Source organism: Plecotus auritus (genome assembly GCF_963455305.1).
Source record: "Plecotus auritus genome assembly, chromosome: 1".
Taxonomy (NCBI): domain Eukaryota; kingdom Metazoa; phylum Chordata; class Mammalia; order Chiroptera; family Vespertilionidae; genus Plecotus; species Plecotus auritus.
In genome coordinates, this window is record NC_137770.1 from 73,904,028 (window position 1) to 73,924,810 (window position 20,783).

Sequence of the window (20,783 nt, forward strand, 5' to 3'; positions counted from 1 at the left end):
GTCGCTTAGGCTTTTATATAGATCGATGATACTCTGGTCTTGTTGCAAACAGAAGCTCGATTTTAGCTGTTATAATGGGAAATCAGTCTAATTTTCAGACAGAGATCAGTTCGTAAGCTCAATAGCCTTTCAATGGAAGCAAGGTAAAGATCTTGCTAGATGGGGCCCTACTGAAGAGGCCTGAGTGTGTTAATTAGAGCAACTGGGGAAAAGGAAATATTAAGGCCTTATAGCGATTAGTGGACACTTGCTCTATTCAAGATGCAGTCAGTTTACTGGAGCAACTCACACATGCCTGTATTTGCTGTGCATTTATTTGTCTGGCAAAGGAACAAAAAATACTCTAAATAGTTTACTTTTGTCTAGTAGGAGCAGCAGGATAACTTCACTGCTTTGCCTCAGGCTATATCTTCTTTCTGGAACTATTTTGTCCACAGGCTTGTTGACCATCACACAGGACACCAGGCTTGTCCAATATATTGTGACACATTAATAGGATCTAGAAGTAGGATACATCAAATACCACTGATGTCTTGGTACCATTGCTGTGCTGATGTAACTTGGGACCCCAGGTTTGGGGGTGCAGAGGGCAGCTGTCACCCACTGCAAAGGAAAGGCCTCTCGTTCATACTTCAGTCTCGGGTTTATGACTTGAAGGGGCTCTGACTGTGTAACATTTTCAGCTATGGGAAGGAGACAATCTAGAGAGTCACCCGGCGTCCACTCAGCGGGAAAGCTCCATTCGCTGTCCCTCACGGCTGACAGTGATGTGCACTGTGTATACTTTATTTTGTTGTGAGAAATAGTCCCAAAAGGGTCATATGATAGATTGATGATGAAAATGAATAAAGGAAAAAATAATTTAAGAAAGTTGTGGTTCTTGGCCCACAAGTGGAATTGCCAGATAAATTAAATTAGAAGGTTGCAGTTGGAATTGGGGCTGGTTTATGAAATCTGTAGTATGCTCTATGTGGGTGTCACTAAGTGAAGCTCACTTAGAGACCAGAAGAGTTACATAAATGTATGAAATGGATGAAGGTAAGACAGTATAGAGAAGGATTATTCTGACTGGTTAGAGAATATACACATTCTTCATAAATGCTTTTAAATTTAGCAAAAACTCTAGGTTGTCTAAAGGAGACATTGGTTTGTGATACTATTATGATACAGAAGTAAGAAAAAGACATTTATGAATTTATTTGAGCAAGGCTTGCAAATAGTGCAAATATCACTTATCAACTAGGAGATAAAAATTTACCAGAGAATAAAGAATGGTGCTAAAACCATGGTATGTGCACATACATGTGCAGCACATACATCTCCACAAAAAAAGTATTTCATTCATTAAGCAAATATTTAAATTTCTACCATGTTAAAAATACTTTTCTAGGCTCGGGGCTAGAATAGGGACATGACCAGTAGAGATCTCTGCCCCCATGGATCTTACACTTTAGTGGGAGGAGGCAGCAACAAATAAGTGAGTTATAGGGGCAAGTGCTATGTAAGGAGAGAAGGAAGGCAGAGAAGGGACAGAAGGAGAGCAAGTACACAGGGTAGTCAGGGAGGAGCTGGGTGAGAAGATGACACTCAAAACAGGTGCTTGAAAGACACGCGGGACCAGGTCTGGAAGATACCTGGGTGAGAAGCATTTCTGCAAGATGGAAGGCAAGGGCAAAGCCCTAAGACCGCAGCATGCTCAAGGCAGTGAGTTGGCTGGAGGGCGTGAATGAGGGGGGAGTAGAGAGAGAAACCAAATTCTTAAGGAGTTTGACATTCACTCTCGGGGAGCTGGGGACCAATGGAGGATTCTAAGCAGAAAAGCACCTAAGGATTTAACTTACATATTTAATAGGCTCACTCTGAGTTGAGAATACTCAGTAAGGCAGTAAAAAGAGGCCATGCAGCAATCTGGTGATAAATCATGATGGATTAGGGTAGAACGTGGAGGAAGTGAGAATGAGTTAGTTTCTGGATATATGTTGAGGTAGAACCAAAAAGGTGTCCAGATATATTGTATATATGGTGTGAGAGAACGTTAACCAGTTGCTTTGGCCTTTTACAAGGGTAGGCTAAGTGGGGAAGATTTTGGACATTAAAAATGGTTATTGTAGTAAGGGAATTTACATCCGGCAAATGGAAACACTTATTTGAATCCACTTCTCTGTTTCCATTTTTATGCATTTTGTAATTTAGCCTGTCATTCTTAAGTTAATTGTTATTAACTGATTTAGGAAACATTGTGTTTTTATTTTGCATACCAGAAGTTAAAACATTAATTTGAAATTTGATTCAAAGCAAATAAAAATAAAGGCTGTTCATTATTTTCTCTGACTTCCAGAGATAGTATTTTCTTTTTCTTTTTTTAAAAATATATTTTATTGATATTTTACAGAGAGGATAGAGAGCTAGAAACATCGATGAGAGAGAAACATCGATCAGCTGCCTCCTGCACACCTCCCACTGGGGATGTGCTCGCAACCAAGGTACATGCCCTTGACCGGAATCGAACCCGGGACCCTTCAGTCCGCAGGCCGACGCTCTATCCACTGAGCCAAACCGGTTTCGGCCAGAGATAGTATTTTCTATGTTAAAATAAGAAAGTACAAAGATTTAAAGTGTTCACTGCCTTTTTGATATTTTTTCAGCCAAGATATTTTAACATATTCAGTTCAATTAGGTGATATTCCAACACCTCTACATTGAACATCGTTTGTATTTGCCAGTCTTGATACCATACATATTCCTTTCTATATAAGTGACTCAGCACCCCCATCTGGTTCAGCGACTGGAGCTCCTCCTAGCTTGTTACTGGAATCAAGAGAGAGAACGGTAATATGACATAATTAGAAAATTTGTCCCATGAAAGGTGGGACCCTATTTTGGCTTGTTTATTTGAAGTATTTATATTTATTAATAAAGAACCTTTGAGAAGGCTCTTTCCCTATAAATACATATAAAAAGAAATGGTTTTCCGCCATGCTTGTGAAGCTTTCTGTGTACGCGCATGAATAGATTTCCATAATTAAACCCAACCACAATCAAAGACTGTGATTATTCCTCAGCTCTGTTTTCCTGGCAGACCAATGAAACCTCCGTGTCAGACTGGCAGTGAATATTACAGTGATAGGCCCAGAATATTGGCTTTTTATTTCACTTGGGAATTTTTGTGAATCTGAAGTATTTTATTCTTTTTTTTTTTAATATATTTTATTGATATTTTACAGAGAGGAAGGGAGAGGGATAGAGAGCTAGAAACATCGATGAGAGAGAAACATCGATCAGCTGCCTCCTGCACACCTCCCACCGGGGATGTGCCCGCAACCAATGTACATGCCCTTGACCGGAATCGAACCCGGGACCCTTCAGTCCGCAGGCCGACGCTCTATCCACTGAGCCAAACCGGTTTTGGCTGAAGTATTTTTTTCTTGTTCAGGGGGCCTGAAGTTGGTGGGGGACAATCTTTGTTTCCCCACGGGGTAGGGGGGACTTGTTGCTGTGGAGGGTGATATGGAGAGCTCCCTTAAACCAATTCCTGTCTTTATCTATCATTGCTGGGATAGGACATTTTAGGAACTCCTCAGGCGCCTAAAGCATTGTTATTTGGCCTGCTCAAATCATAAGTAAAGTTTCACTAATTGAGTGAACCATTACCTTCCAAAGTCATGAGGGGAGAGCAGGGTCCAGAAGGAGCAGGATGCAGGAGAGAGAAAGGCTGAGCCATAGACTGGGACCACTGGCTGGTAAGGGGGCCAACTAAGACCCCTGAGTGTGCTGCCAGGCAGGAGGTGCACAGCACCCAGAGAAGGATTCGTGTAGCCAGCAAACCTCTGCCCGTGTCCATCTTGTGCAGTAGGCCTGGGGCCGCAGAGAAGGGCACAGATGAAGAGGACCCAGGCCTGGCCTTGAGAAACCTAACACTAGTCAGGGAAGCAGACACAGAGGGTGCTGTGCTGATGTAACCTGGAACCCCAGGTTTGGGGGTGCAGAGGGCAGCTGTCACCCACTGCAAAGGAAAGGCCTCTCATTCATACTTCTGTCTCAGGTTTATGACTTGAAGGGGCTCTGACTGTGTAACATTTTCAGCTATAAAATAGAATATGGAGGGGTCGTGTCACAGTACCCACTGCTGCCAGTGTGTTCTCGCTGGAATGGGGCTTTGTGAGCTCTTCTAAGCATCTGTGTGAAGACAGGACTATGAAAAGCTCTGACTTTATATTTTTTATTTTTAAATTTTTTTTTATATTTTCATTTTTTATTAGCTCTGTGTCTTGGACCAAGATATTTCATTTCTGAGCCTTAGCGTCTTCCTCTGTTCATTGTGGAGAATGATTTCCCAGTTCCTCTCCTTGGGTGGTGGCGAGCATTCCTGGCACAAGGTGGATAGCGGGCCCCAACCTCGCTGCAGCTAATGACCAGGGTTGGGCTGGACACTGGCCTAATATGGGGCCTGATGACCAGGAAGGGAGGCGGAAAGACATCCCTCTCGTGTAGCCTCATGCTATGTGGAAGGGAAAGTTTTACATTTAAAATTTTAATTTAAGCATCATTAAGAGAGAATATGCATTAATCTTCTGAATTTGGATCTAATTCACTCAAAGGCTCTTTTGTTTGATTTCTAGAGAGTTTAATTCCCACAAAGTGGCCCATAGAGAACATGGATGTTGTTCACAGTATATCATCCTTATCATCAGTGGTTGCGTGATTTCCTTTCAGACCGGCAAATGTAAAAGGACAGCTCACTGAGCAGCATATTCCGAGAGAGCTTCATGTTTGTGCAGTGATGTCGGGCTTTGTGTGCTGTGCACAATGTACGGGGTCATTAGATGCTTCAGATACGCGTCTAGACAGGGTAAAGCTTCGGGAGCACTTGCTCAGCCCTGGGAAAAGCTACAGGTCGCCCGTTTGTGACTAGAAAAAGATCTCCTTGGTCAACAAGTTAACTGTGGAGTTAACTCTCTGGTGCTAGTTTTATACCCAAGAGGAAAATCAGATCGGATGAGGTTTGACAGGGCCCATCATGTGTAGAACGAGACTGGGCCTAAGTGTGGCCGGAACTGAGGGTGCTAAAAATGATATCTCCCAGACATCTTTTTACCATCCAGCTGTGGGGCTAGTTTCCCATTTTTAGAATCATTTCTTGTATTAAGTCATTCTGATTTGAAGAAGCTCCTGTAAAATGTGAGCTTGTTCCTTGGGCAGGTTATACAAGGACCTAGATTGTTTAGTCTTAGGTACAGTAGTGAGGAAATGCATCTCAGGGTAGGTACGTTGTGATATGAGGGCAATAGGACTTTTTAAAAAATATATTTTATTGATATTTTACAGAGAGGAAGGGCAAGGGATAGAGAGTTAGAAACATTGATCAGAGAGAAACATCGATCAGCTGCCTTCTGCACACCCCCCACTGGGTATGTGCCCGCAACCAAGGTACATGCCCTTGACCAGAATCGAACTTGGGACTCTTGAGTCCACAGGTCGATGCTCTATCCAGTGAGCCAAACTGGTCAGGGCAATAGGACATTTTTTAAAAAATTATTTTTTTAAATCATCACCCGAGGATTTTTCAATTAATTTTTTTTTAGAGAGAGTGGAAGAGAGAGGGAAAAACAGAGAGAAATGTTGATATGAGAAAAACACATCGATTGGTTGCCTCCTGCACGTGCCCTGACCAGGGCCCAGGCTGGGGTGGCCTGCAACCAAGGTACATGTCCTTGACTGGAATCAAACCCAGGACCTTTCAGTCTGCAGGCTGACACTCTATCCACTGAGCCAAACTGGCTAGGGTGCAATAGGACATTTTTAAACATTAGAATTGAGTATGCTTTTTGAGGGGTGTATGCTTTTTGAGAGGGCTGCAGAGACAGCTTGAGGTCTTTGGATGCCTTTGGAAGGGAGCAGAAAAAGGAGAGGGTTTGGTGAAAGGGGAGTGTCCCATGTGTGCCTTTGTTGTTGTGTGGGTGTGCATGTGCGCGCACATGTGCATGTGCACATAAAGCAAGGGATGAACCCCTTTCACCTACATCCCTGTGCTTCACAAGTTTTATCTTGAGCCCTGACATTGATTATTTTGAGCAAGGATAAAAATATTTCGAAACCAGCCCCTTTTTGGGTCCTTTCTGGTGCTGAGGACTTAATAGTGTCTGCCCGGAGGTGTGAACCTTTCTGCAGGGGTGAGCGAGACTCACATTCCACCGTTCCTTCTTGTGTGCCCTCACCCAGCTTCTGATGGCCTCTGTAGCCCCAACTAATCCGCTGGAGTAAACATGACAGTTTACTCATTGCAAATTGTTGTTGTGGCACCCTCAGGGCCGGGGCCAATTGAACTTGGAATGTGCAGACTTCAGTCTATAAGAGTGGTCATCTAGCAATACTGCTGTCAGCTTCTCAAATGGGAGCTTAAGTGTCACCACTGGGTTCTGGCATTGACTGAAATCCTACCTGCTCTGCCTGCCGTGTGTGCTAAGCAGTTTCACACATGCATCTCCTGCTCATTGCAAATTGTTAGTTGTTAGGATTTCTCACAACTAGTTGTTAGGAGTCAGCTAGTTGTTAGTGTTTCTATTTTACAGTTTAGAAATGTGAGGCTTTGAGAGGTAAAGTAATTTGTCCAAATGGAACAGCTGGGGAGTGAGCAGGCTGGGATTTCACCTTAGAAACATCAGCCCCCCCCTCTACTACTCTCTGCTGTTGTTAAGGGTATTTCCTCTCTATTTAGGAGTTTCTGCTTTTTCCAAAAGATAGCATGCAGCCTAAGGAACACTTAACTCGGGGCACTTTGCCAAGTGGAATATAAATGGCCGCGGGAAACAATCTGAGGAAAGGGTGCTGGACACACACCTGAGATGTGGAGGAATGTCGTGGATTTGCATGGCTCTCCTAGCCCCTCGTTTTGTCCCTCAGTGGCTGCTGACGAGCAGGGTCTGCTCCTGCTGAAGGCCCTGTAGACCTCAGGCCTGATCGTGTGCTCTGCCCGCCCAGAATGAGGGCAGGCCCTCCTGCCTTTGCAGTGGATGTGCCTTAGAACTGAACACCATACCATGACATCTTTTACACCTTTGTCATTTTCTTCCTGTTTTATCTTGACACTCAAACTGAAGCTGACCTTGGCTTTCTCCCCTTGGCGCCAATGCATAGTCTCCCTCCAGCTCTGCTCCCTCTGGCTGCCCTGGGCAAATGTCCTCCCAGGACTCTACGGATTTTCTCCTTTGCCTGCACCCTTTGGGCAGTGTCTCAAGAATTCTGAACCATCACTTTCCCTCCCATAGCCTTGGCAGTGCTGGTGGGAGCTCTGCAGCCCCTGCACCCTGCCAGCACCCTCCTGCCAGCTTCCACCAGCTGCAGAGGCTGGAGTGGAGCTGCTGGCTCTGCTCCCAGGCCCAACCTGTGCAGCTCCAGCTGCTACCCCAGAGCCCTGCCAGGACTTGGAAGCTGCTGCTTATTGTGACCGTCTTAGTATGGAACAGCAGAGCCTGAGCCAAATATGCTACCACTTAATTGGCAAAAGCAATACCAGAGAAGTGGGGGGTGGCGGAGTGGGGGTGGGGGTAGGGAGAGACAAAGAAGGAGGGAGAATATGAGAGATGTATTTTGATCTGTCACTGCTTGCTACTGTTTGATCTTGCGGGACATTTTCAGAGAATCCATATGGGTGACTGCATTTCAGGGCAGTCCTTCCAGGGGAAGGACAGGAAAGGTTTTATTCACTCTCTTGATCAGAATCTACTCCAAGGGAGACTTGCACTTCTAGTTTGCACAAACCTATAAGTGGCCAGCTCAGATCTCATTAGCAACTCACACCTCAGCAGCAATAGAGAAGGCCTGGGTGGGAGGCAAGAGGGGCATGATGTGCTGGTGGGTGACATGAGGGGCCATGCAGTAACATCAGTAGTGATATCTGGATCCACAGCTGTGGGGGCAGCACAAGCCATATAGATCTGCTCAGCCCAGCAGCAGGCAAGTGCGCAGATCTGGGTGATGGGTAAACTGAATCTGGTCACGTTGGAGCATTTTAATGTCAGAGCAGCTTGGTCCCTGGCATGTTTGTGATGCTAGGAAATTTCTTGTTCATTCAAGGAAATATTCAGTTTCCCTTTCCGGTTCTGAAGGTTGAGCATCATTGTGAGGGGGTACCTTGTGTGGGTGGGGTTCAGCTGTGTTATCTCTAATTGAGGGATCCAGATAATGTTACAATAGTGAGATACTTCTCACATATAGAGGCAGAAAAGCTGTCCTCGGAGCAGCTGATGAGTGTGGCGGTGATCACACATCAAGGGCTCATGTTTCTGGAAAGCAGTAGTACTCATGGGCAGAGCCTGGAGGCCTGTGGGGCTCAGGGGACTAGGCTGTGTGATAGCTCCACCTCATTTTAGCAGCAGTGCATGGCCTCCTTTGTGCTCTCCTGACTGGTGTGAGTGGTGATCCTTTATCTTCCTTAACATCTGCTGGCTACACTCCCCTGACCCGGCCTTAAATGAGCCCCTGAGGAGGGTGGTCCTGTAGTGACCACAGCACCACCACTGGCTAGCCCAGAAAATGCATTTTGAAGATCCAGGAGACAGAGTTCTGAGGTCACCTTTTCTTCAGTTGGGTGGTTTAGATGGTGTCAAGATAACTATTTAAAGTTCTAGCTAGGCAGCCCTAAGGACATACAGATGTTCTCCTCCTCCTCCTCCTCCTCCTCCTCCTCCTCCTCCTCCTCCTCCTCCTCCTTCCTTCTTCTTCGTCTTCATCTTCATCTTCTCCTCCTTCTCCTTCTCCTTCTCTTTCTTCTTCTTCTTTCTTCTTCCTTCTTCTTTATCTTCATCTTCATCTTCATCTTCTCCCCCTTCTCCTTCTCCTTCTCCTTCTCTTTCTTCTTCTTCTTTCTTCTTCCTTATTCTTCGTCTTCGTCTTCATCTTCTCCTCCTTCTCCTTCTCTTTCTTCTTCTTTCTTCTTCCTCCTCCTCCTCCTCTTCTTCTCCTTCTCTTTCTTCTTCTTTCTTCTTCCTCCTTCTTCCTCCTTCCCCCTCCTCCTTCCTCCTTCCCCCCTCCTTCTTCCTCCTTCCCCCTCCTCCTTCCTCCTTCCCCCCTCCTCCTTCCTCCTTCCCCTCTCCTCCTCCTCCTCCTCCTTCCTCCTCCTCCTCCTTCCTCCTCCTCCTTCCTCCTCCTCCTTCTTTCTCCTCCTCCTTCCTCCTCCTCCTTCCTTCTCCCCCTCCTCCTCCTCCTCCTCCTCCTCCTCCTCCTCCTCCTCCTCCTCCTCCTTCTCCTCCTCACCTGAGGATATTTTTTTCCCCATTGATCTTTTGAGAGTGGAAGGGAAGAGAGAGATACACGGAGAGAAATACCAATGTGAGAGAGACACATAGATTGGTTGCCTCCCTCACATGCCCCAACTGGGGCCTAGGATCAAGCCTACAACTGAGGTATGTGCCTTTGACCAGAATCATTCCCATGATGCTTTAGTCTGAGGACTGATAACTCTAACCACTATGGCAGGGCTATAGATGTTCTTTAGGTTTTAACTATACCGAATTTTTCTAATTTGATTTATCTTCCAGCTGACCTCTTATTGAAGGACTCTGGCCCAGGGCAAAGCATTTAAATAGCTAATGGCCTTGACTTCTGACTCCATCATGGGCCAACTTATCTATCTCTACATAGTGAAAATAGACTTTTCAAACTGAGTGCAGGGAAGACTATGCAAATGATTTTCATAATTGTTACTATCCAGTAAACCAGCAATCTGCATAGCAGCAGGAGTTATTTGCTCTAAAGGTCACATACTGGGTATATTTCCCCAGGGAATTGAGGGGAGATAGGTGGGTGGACCAGCCAGCCCCCTGTGACCAGAAAAAGCACTCTGTCCACACTTGCTCACCTCATTTCCAACAACCTGCTGGCCAACCTTTGTTTTGCTGGGAGTATGTGGTGCAGGGGGGCCAGCCTCCTTCCAGCTTCAGAGCTGGAACCCAAGCCTTGTTTCTGGAAAGGAAGTGATAGATGGAAGTGATAGAACCAGATGGAAGTAGACTTATTGTCTCTGTTGCTAGAAAACAGCAATTGCAAGTAATCCTCAAATGATAAATTTCCTGCCAAATGGAAAAATTAGAGCCTCTTTCAACAGTCATCCTGTTAGAAATCCAAGTAGTGATGTTGGTCTAGGTCAGTGGTTGGCAAACTGAGGTTCGCAAGCCACGGTTTGCCGCTCTGTTGACTAATGATTTTGCCAACCACTGGTCTAGGTCAACTCTGAGCACATTTGCATCCTTCTGACTTGGTTACCAACTAAATCTGAGTTCCAGGCCTCTTTTCAAGTTGGAGTTGAGAACCCCATATCTTACTTCTAGTTTCTCCCATCCATGCCATTCTTCCCTTGTACACTGGGATCCTGCTGATATCACACCCCCCTCATCCTTGTAGACAGAAACAGAAAGCCCACATTCCTGATGACATGGAGACCAGCTCTGGCACCTGAGCTTAGAAGAACCATCACAGAATGCTCGGGGCACAGCAGACTTTCACCAGGCAAGCCATCAGGCCAACCTTCCAAGCCCTGTCTCTCCCAGCAGTTAGGGGAAGATCCGTGAGCTGGACATGGGTGTGTCCTGCTCCACACGGTTACTTTGACACCCAAGCCTCACATAAAGCAGGCTTTCAACACCACTGTGACACTCATGAACTTACTTCAGAGCCGCTTGCCTTGACCTATTTCATACTCCATATTACTCTATCCACAGATCCTCCTCACTTCTGACCTGGGGGCTGACTCATTTTCCTGCTTACAGCCTTGCCTCAACACTCATTCCTAATGTTTTACATATTTTCTCTGGCAATGACCTTTGCTTCCCTTTTGACTAGAGTTCAGATTCTCCTTTGGCCAGAGAACCCTGACTATTCTGAATAAATATATGCCAGATCTTTCCTGGCCCCTAGTACCATTGGTCCCTGGTATGGCTTCCTAAGACCACTGTATCTGTTGGACTTTCCTTTATATGATTGGGGTAGACTTAGTTTAAGAACAGAAAAGGGAGAGGGAGCTGGGAAGGGAAGGATGAATAAGGCCATTCATTCTTTTTATCATTAGCACCATTGATGGAGACTTTCTCATAAGCACCAATCATTTCACTCCATGATTTTTAGACTTATTTAATTTCCAAGAGCCACAGAAAGTGATATGAACCCATTGAGCCTATATGAACCTATTGGGAGCATATTGACTTGATAGTGCTGCTCTGTACTCCATCTGGATGTCATTCTATCCATGAGTGAATCCTTTCTGAGAAGTAATTCTGCTTTTATATCTCAATTAATTATTCAGTGAGTACTCAGAGTGAATGAAATTGGTGAGGTTCTGAAACACCTTGATTGTTAGTCCTTTAGTTGGCTATACAACTTCATTAAGTGTTAGGTTCCTTCTGATGGGTTATTTACTTCATAGAAATTATACTTTAACATCATGGTAGATTTTTTTTGGTTTCCTGCTCTGCTTATGCCTTCTTCTTTGGGAAATCTCCCTTACCCACAGCCCTGCCAATAGCTTGGACTTGGGTGGCCATGTTCATACCATGTGACCACAGGTGGTTAGACTAGTGGTGAACACTTGAAACTGACATTGTCAGTTCATAATCTGGTCAGTGCCCAACCAGGTTATCTTGCTTGAAAATTTGAGTTAATGGACATAGAGACCATTGTCAGTCATTGGTAGGTGCCAGACTCTTAAGGTCATGTTGAATGAGGACCAAAGTCAGTTCATGCCACATGGGCAAGCTGAGGTTGTGAGAGAGCAGAAACCAGCAATAAGCAAAGACAGCTGGTTTGCAGAGAGGAGGATGTATCAGACAAACAGCGGGTTAGGAGACCACACAAGGGACTCAGTAAGAGAATGACTTTGGCCCTAGGTGGCTTCTCAGATCCAAACCTCAAAGGCCTATTCAAACTTCATTTCCTGCTTGTTGGTATCCATGAGATGACTTCTCAGATCCTATAACACTCACCTCTACCACCTGAGATAGTTTTTCAGAGAAGCAAAAGGTAAAGGAGTTCATTGCCTGTCTTTTCTTTTCTCTCTCTTTTTTAGATAAGGGTTTCTGTTCCTTATGGCTAAAAAACCTTGACTAAAACAAATTGCTACCTAGGTGTTGCCAGCAGTGGCTGCAACAGAGAGTTGTAAACTTATATCTTGGTAATTAAACAAAGGGTGGGATGTTTTCCAGTTGCTTATTTTGAAGTAGAACTTGATGTCATTGAAAGCTATTTATATCTATACTCTTGTTGTTAATCATTTAGGACACTGGCTTTCCACCCTATTCTCACTTGAGATAATCATATTGACTTTATAAGGTGGGTCTTTAGGAACTCAGCAATTGTGGGGAAAAAACAACCCACCCAACACTGGACATAAGCTTACATCAAAGGACAAGATTGCCTCTGCTAGTTTATAGTGGTGGACTTTCTGATTATCTGCACCAGAGACATAATCTTAATTGCCTTGTCAACAAATCCAGTGCCCAAAAAACTGGAGACTTTTATAGCTGGGGAAACTCCTGATATATAGCATAGGAGGGGAGGCAGGGATGAGGGTGAGGTAATCTATGGGCTGTGATCCATCTCCAGCAATTACAAGTTGCACTCATATTTAGCTCCTACACCAAAATGGTATTTATCTGGGTGGAGAAGTGTAAATACTAGGCACCCTGGGAATGGAGCTGGGGTTGTCTTTTTTGTTTTTCTGAAATGAGCCAAAAGAGAGGGCACTATGTAAGTTTGTGTAAGACACTAAGCTAGTCTAGGTAATAAAAACCAAAGTTAAGCGAAATACTCTACAGGAAGAGATTTTAATATCTGAAGGAATGGACAGAAAAGTGAATGTAAGCTGGGAAAAGGATATTTAGAGAATGGTAGAGGGAGAACTCATCTATAGTGAGAGGCTATATAGCCTAATAGTTAACACATATGCTCTAGTCTCAGACCTAGATTCATATCCCAGGTCCAACACGTAGTAGCCATAGGACCAGGGATGGGTTACTTAATTTCTCAGTTTCTTCATTTATAAAATGGGAATAACAATATACCTACCTCATAGGTTTGCTGTGAAGATTAAAGGAATTGATACATGTAATATGCACCACAGTAGGTGGTGAATAAATGCTAGTTACCACTATTCTGTAAGACACCACCTGGTGTGCCAACAAGTCCAGCAAAATGCAGGAGAAATAACGCCACAGTGTTCCATATTTTTTTCCTGATGAGAAAATCCAACACATTTACTCGTTGGCTGTGCAATGTGTGTATTTTGGCTAAAATAAGAAAGAAGGTCCATAAAAAGGCTACTAAATGAAGATGGGAAGAGAGGGGCTTTCATATAAAGAGAGAAAATAGATTGGGCTCCGGTCTGGGAAAATGAAGACTGAGATGCACTATGATGAATTTCACGAAGGGCAGGAATAGCATGAATAATAACTTGTTTTTAAAATACGGGAAAATTAGAACTGGCGTAAAGACGAATACTTTGAGGTGAATACTTGAACAGATGGTTACTTCACTGTGCTTGCACAGTGAGTCGTTCAGTTATGGAGGGAGTCTCGCTAGCTCAGGAGTTTCAGAGCAATCTGTATGCAGGGTATGTGCTATGGTTCCTTAACTATCAAGGGTAGTCAGGGGTGTTCCTGATAGAGCCCTAGTTTCATCCAGTTCAGCATATAGTAATTTGTATTAGTGTAGTACTTAGCCATTTCAAAACACTCAGCAACTTCAGTTCATTTTATTCCTATGGCACTGATTTACTATACAGAGTTCACACTGTGCGCAAAGCTCTGCAGGGAATCAAAAGGTGAGAAAGATGATGTGTGTTGAGGTTCCTGATCTATATTGCCACCCAGAAGCTTAATATAATTAGGTCACTTATAATGTTTTGAGACCAGAGAATGTTTAGTTATTTTTTGAGTTCAGGATTGGTATTGTAAATAAATTAAAGAAAAAAGTTCACTTTCTATTATGGTTTTTATAAATTCTACTCAGGCAGCATTCTAATGTTAATAGAATGGCTTATTCTTATATTTATTTTTACTTTTAGAGCATTTGTTCATAAAAAGTTGCTTTATAGCTAGCAGTTAATTTAGAGATCATCTTTTTAAATTCCTCATTTTACAGCAGAAGGAGATGGGTTCCTTAGGTGACATGCACAAGGTGGCAAAGCTTGGGTCAAAGCCCACGTTCTAATCTGTGTTTTCTTTCCCATGAGGTGTCTTCCTCTAGAGCAGTGGTTCTCAACCTTTCTAATGCCACGACCCTGTAATACATTTCCTCATGTTGTGGTGACCCCCAACCATAAAATTATTTTCGTTGCTACTTCATAACTGTAATTTTGCTACTGTTATGAATCGTAATGTAAATATCTGTGTTTTCCGATGGTCTTAGGCGACCCTGCTAGTGGTTCTCAACCTGTGGGTTGTGACACACATTCTACAGTGCATTATTTTCTTTCCCTGTGCACATAGTCCACATTCAGGTATCAAGAATGCCCAGTTATGTACTATGCAGCTGCTCAACTTTTAAAACTGCCTTGTAATTTGCTACAAATTTGGGTCCTTCAATATTATGTGTGGAACAGTGCTAAATCTTTGCTCAAGGTTGGCTTAATTAACCTCTTTGGTGATAGGCCCAGAGGAGACACCACCAGACAGATGGAGGGGCTCCACCACCAGGGAAGCCCCAGGCATTCCTCCTGGCATGCCTCCTGCACTCTGGTGCAGCTCGGTAATGATGAGGTTGCAGACATTTCCCAACTCTTTCTGCTGATGTTCAGAATGATCAAGCCAGCTGATGATATCATTGTACTCATCAAGAATCTTCTGTTTGTCCTCATCATTGATCTTGCCTTGAAGTTTTTCATCTTCATCAGTTGCTTTCATATTGAACGCATAGGATTCAAGTAAATTCTTGGAAGATACCTTGTCCCACTGCTTCTAATTTTCAGCTCTGTACTTCTCAGCTTCCTGGATCATGCACTTAACCTCTTCCTTGCTCAGACAAATCTCTTTTTAAAAAAATTTAAGTTCTTTATTGTTGAAAGTATTACATGAGTCTCCTTTCCCCCATTGACCTCTCCCTTCCCGCTCCCACACCCCCAGCACATGCCTTCACCCCCTACTGTCTATATCCATTGGTTATGCTTATATCCATGCATAAGAGTCCTTTGGTTGATCTATTTCACTCCTCCCACCCTCCCCTACTTTCCCTCTGAGGTTTGATGGTCTGTTCGATGCTTTTATATTTCTGGATCTATTTTTGTTCATCAGTTTATGTTGTTCATTATATTCCACAAATGAGTAAGATCATGTGATATTTATTTTTCCCCGACTGGTTTATTTTACTTAGCATAACGCTCTCCAGGTCCATCCATGCTGTTGCAAATGGTAAGAGTTCTTTCTTTTTTTACAGCAGCATAGTATTCCATTGTGTAGATGTACCACCGGTTTTTAAACCACTCATCTGCTGATGGGCACTTGTCAGTAAAGTGTCAGTCAAGATATTGCTATGAGATAAGGCTCAGATGACTCTTGTTAGTGATGGCAATCTTGTTCTCTTTTCCTGGACTCTTATCCATAGCAGACACATTGAGGATGCCATTGGTATCAATATCAACTTCAATCTGAGGAACACCATGAGGTGCAGGAGGTATGCCTTGGAGTTCAAAGTTGCCACTCAGGTGGTTATCCATCATTACCAAGTTGGTGGTTATCCATCATTACCAAGTTGCATGCTCACTGTCATGAGCACACAGGGCTGGTTGTCAGAGGTAGGTAGTGGAGGTCTGTGTCTGTGTGGTAGGAACGGTAGTACTGTGCTTGATGATTACCGTCATGATTCCACCAGCAGTCTCAATGCCAAGGGAAAGAGGAGTATCATCCAACAGCAGCAAATCTTGAACATTTTCGGATTTGTGTCTAGATAGGATGATTGCCTGGACAGCTGCACCGTAGCAACAGTATCATCCAGGCTGATGCTCTTACTCAACTCTTTTCCATTGAAGAAGTCCTATAGCAGTTTCTGAACCTTGGGATATGGGTAGAACCACCCACCAGGACAATATTATGGATCTGGGACTTGTCAAGCTTGGCATGCCAAAGAACGCCCCTCACTGAACCTTGAGTGGAGAGAGGGAGCTAGGCTCCAATCAGGAAACATTTCTTTATAGGCATTTCTGGTAAATGATGTAAAGAGGTGGTGTAAGAAATGGAGTAGACTTTCCAAGGCTCCAGTAACTTGTGGTATTTCACATTCTAAAAAACAACAACCCCCCCCCCCACTTTGTACCTATTTTATTTATAATTATATATTCTTTTTCTTAAAGATGTACCCTGCTTCAAGATTATATAAATTTCAGACTCCATGAAATTTACTGGATTTAATTATTTATGTCTAAAGATATAATCGATTGGGAATTTCATTTTAATATTTCAGATTTTTATTTTTAAATTCATTTTTCTTAAAAATATGAAAACATTTAAATTAATTTTATATTTTAAGTTAATTTTAATTACTACTAATTAAAAATTATAACACTATGTTTTAACAAAAATGGCAGCTCCTTGCCCCCCCTTCTCCACCTCTTAGTTTGTTCTCCGGAATCAGCCACTTTTAATTCCTCTAGATGTGCCCCCTACTCTTTACCTCTATCTTGTTTCATAATAACTTGTTTTTTTTTAATTGATCAATTTTATATCTATTTATAATGATAGGAAATTTTATATTAATAATGGTGTTATTATTGACATGACTTCCTGTGATTGTAGCTAAGAATTTAACTTTGTTACTACAAACATTCCTTTTCTCTCCTCCCATTTCCCCTAACCAGTTAAATCACAATTTTTGGTTACCTCTATTATCACTGTTCATATTATGATGACTGTATAAATATAGCAAAAATAAGTGGTATCCTATGACATCCTTTCTTGTACAACTTCTTGTCCTAGAGTTAATAATTATCTTATTTTCTTTTGCTTAATTTTCTGTGTTATCTGTCTGAAATACTACCTTTCTTTTCATATAGCTTTTTGTTCACAGAGTTCATAATTGCTTTGTTTTTTTGCGTATCTAGCCAAATACATCATCAGAACTATCAACCAGCTATCTTATCAATATTGTTTGTGGAAGTGGCCAAACATATCAGATAATCTACCAATCTCACCCCCTCCCCCAGACCTCCTTCCATAATTCTTCATCCTCTTGCTCCAGTATGGACTGATTTTTTCCTAGCATCTGGAAATTTCATATGATAAGCCTTTGGTGAGGATGACACTTAGTGGACCCTTTCTAAATCCTAGGATTGTCTATCCATTATGAACTATTTTACATAAGCAGATTTTGAAAGGTATTTTAAGTATCCTGTACCATATAAGGATGGCCTTCATTTTATAGTTGACTAGGTTTACATGGTAGGGTGAGGGGAGTGCTCCTAATGGATAAAGTACCACACCTGGATGCCAGAAATCTAGTGAATGAAGTAGGATTTGGGAATATATAATTCAGTTCCTGTTTTTTTGACAGGTTTGCTAACCTTAGGGTGAATTACGCGAATTTTGAATCCCAGATAATTATTAAGAATATATTCCCAGACAAATTCTTGTTACTGTCAAACTCATAATGACACTTGCCACTATGAGAACTAGTTTTTAATTTATAGAAGTTAAATATAACTTTAAAACACATGATATATTTTTAACTCATGATACAAAATTTGTTTTGCATATTATTTTTATTATCTGATTAGAAGCATTTCACAGTAATGAGGAATTGACTATACCAGTTCCAGTAGTATCGTTTCCCTCCCCTCCTCTACCCCCAGTACTTTAAATATGCAGAATATTTGATTAATTCTTATGGTGGACCACAAAGTAGGCCAATAGCATTGTCTTACTATGCTGAAGTAGAACTTAAGGCCATTGCAATTAATATTTAGGTTTTCTTACATTTAGGGGATTTTCTGTTCTTTGATAATTCATTTCCCTGTAAAGGAGGACTGAAGTTTTTCTAGATAATATACGATGTAAATTAGTGATAGCCCAGCCTGTGTAGCTCAGTGGTTGAGCATCCATCCAAGAACTAAGAGGTTCCCAGTTCGATTCCTGGTAAGGGCACATGCCTGGGTTGCAGGCTCAATCCCCAGTTGGAGTGTGCAGGAGGCAGCCGATTGATGTTTCTATCTCTCTATCCTTCTTCTTTCCCCTCTCTATAAAATCAATAAAAACATATTTTAAAAAATCAAAGATGGTGCTGATTCTTTAGAGAAGGATTTTTTTTCAGTGTGATTCAATATATTTTAATCCCATTCTTTTTGAGATTGTTGCAATTCAAGTGGCTTGCTGTTTAGTTGAATCCTTGTAGAACATAGCTGTACACTTTCATGTGATATTTTATTTCCTGAGAACATCTCTGGAAGAAAAAATGTTTTTAAATCCTTAAGATCTCGGTTGAAACACTGAGCCCTGATAACCTCACAAGCAGAGATTTAGTGTGTTTAATCATATCCTTCTCCCAGAATGCACTGCTATTGGAATGCCCCTGACCTCTGTCTAGACCTGCTGCTTTGACACAACTATACATCTCAGGATGCACCACCCATTCACCCTTCCTTTTCTGTCTTCAGTGGTATTGTCTGCTGAAAGTTGTGGACAGCCATAGGAGTGGTGAATCCCCAGGGGCAGGTGTAATCTGCCCTGTTTGCCCGAGATTTTTTTCCAGTTAAGGAATTGGGTGGTGATAGGGTTCCCCCTGAAGAGTGGGGGTTGCAGGAGGGGGGGCCACAGAGAAACACCCACTGCAGATTATGGCAGGATTCCTGGCTCTTTATCAAAGAGGTGGTTGCTCATTTCTCTGCTTGATGTTCCAAGATTTATAAAATTGCAAGTGCTTTCTAATAACTTCATTTCAGCTCAAGTTACTGATATGTGTCGAGTGTTACTGGTTTAATTGGTGAAGTAATTAATTTCCATCAGTACTGTGGGACTTTTTCCTGTATTTTAGCATGTGATTGATTCTAAACTTATTTTCTAGGGATGCTGTATAGAAACAATTTTGGATACCTTATAACGAATGATTTTGCTATTTGAGTGTTTTGTGTAAGGGGTTTCATGGCACTTGGATTTATATTGTATTACTGGAAGCTCACCAGAAAAAATGTTTACTCAATCAGTTGACTATGAAAACTTTTGGCTTGTTTCATTAGCTAGATTCAGCATCACTTCTCTCTGAGGAACGCTTAAGGCGTCTTCTGGATGAATGCACATTCAGACAAAAATCCATGACTGTACTTTCTTCAGAAAGAGAAAAGGAAGACACTGAGGATATAACACCTGAGTCCTCCCAGCTTTCCAGATCTGTCCTCTCTGAATTACTAACTGAGTCAGAAACAAAGGTCAAAAGCACGGAGGTCATGGAGGTGGGAGATGCAAATGTGCCTGGGAATGCAGACTGTGAAACATCCACAGGCTACTATCTCAGCAAAGCCCTGACTGGGCATTACGTGTCACAGGCTCTTGTCATTGAAGCTGAGAATATGAAATGCCTCCAGTTTCCCCAGGACGAGGTTATCAGTGACACAGAGGATTATTTTATGTCAAAGACTCTTGGCATTGGACGACTGAGAAGGCCTTCTTTTTTGGATGATCCACTGTATGGCATCGATGTGAGTCTTTTCTCCGAAGTACAACATCTGAAACCCAGCCCTTCAGAGAAACCAAAAACAGGTAAGGCCTGAATGGTGGATAATTCTTACTGAGTATCTCAATATAAGGGTATTTATTATAAGTTAAAGTAAAGTAAGATATGGAGGTATGTTTGTGAGTCACAGGTGGTGTCAATTAAGAGCATACAAACATAACATTTACCAGCATTCATATGAGATCAAGATTGTGGTTAGTACTCTTGTGAAATACATTGTTCTTAATGGTAATTAATAGATGTTCTTTTTAAAAAATATATGTTCTTTTACTGGTATGTAATCCTATCTAATAAAAGAGTAATATGCAAATTGTCTGTCACTCCAACACACAAGATGGCTACCCCCATGTGGTCAAAGATGGATGCCCTCATGTGGACACAAGATGGCCACCACAAGATGGTCTGCAGGGGAGGGCAGTTGGGGGTGACCAAGCCGGCAAAGAGGGGCAGTTGGGGGAGATCAGGACTGCAAGGGAGGACAGTTGGGGGGGGACTCAGGCCTGCAGGGGAGGACAGTTGGGGGGGACCCAGGCCTGCAGGGGAGGGCAGTTGGGGGTGACCGGGCCTGCTGGGAGGACAGTTAGGGGCAACCAGGCCTGCAGGGGAGGGCAGTTAGGGGCAATCGGGCCAGCTGGGGAGCAGTTAGGTGTCAATCAGGCTGGCAGGAGAAGCGGTTAGGGGCAATCAGGCAGGCAGGCAAGCAGTTGGGAGCCAGCAGTCCTGGATTGTGAGAGGGCAGTCGGACATCCCTCAAGGGGTCCCAGATTGGAGAGGGTGCAGGCTGGGATGAGGGACACACCCTCCCCCATGCACGAATTTCGTGCACTGGGCCTCTAGTGTTATATAAGTTTCAGGTATATAATATTTTAATTCAATATTTGTATACGCTACAAAGTGATCACCACCAAAAGTCTAGTTACCATCCTTCACCACACAACTGACCCCCTTCACTCACTTCACATACCTGAACTCCTTTCCCCTTTTGCAATCATCTATCTGTTCTCTGTACCTATGAGGTTTTTTGTTTAGTTTTATATGTTCACTTGTTTGTTTTTTTAGATTCCACATATGAGTGGAATCATATG

At 42.8% G+C, this 20,783-nt stretch overlaps 1 protein-coding gene across 1 annotated transcript in view; it reads left to right on the plus strand.

The window, feature by feature from the left end:
* The window catches only part of FSIP1 (fibrous sheath interacting protein 1), a gene marked incomplete at its 3' end in the record, with an annotated part of 208,983 nt that extends 189,248 nt beyond the window's left edge, over window positions 1-19,735 (plus strand). Inside the window, exon 11 of the mRNA XM_080645541.1 lies at window positions 19,205-19,735. Within this exon, the coding sequence (XP_080501667.1) occupies window positions 19,205-19,735 (531 nt within the window). The remainder of the gene's footprint in view (window positions 1-19,204) is intronic.
* Window positions 19,736-20,783: the final 1,048 nt, after the last annotated feature.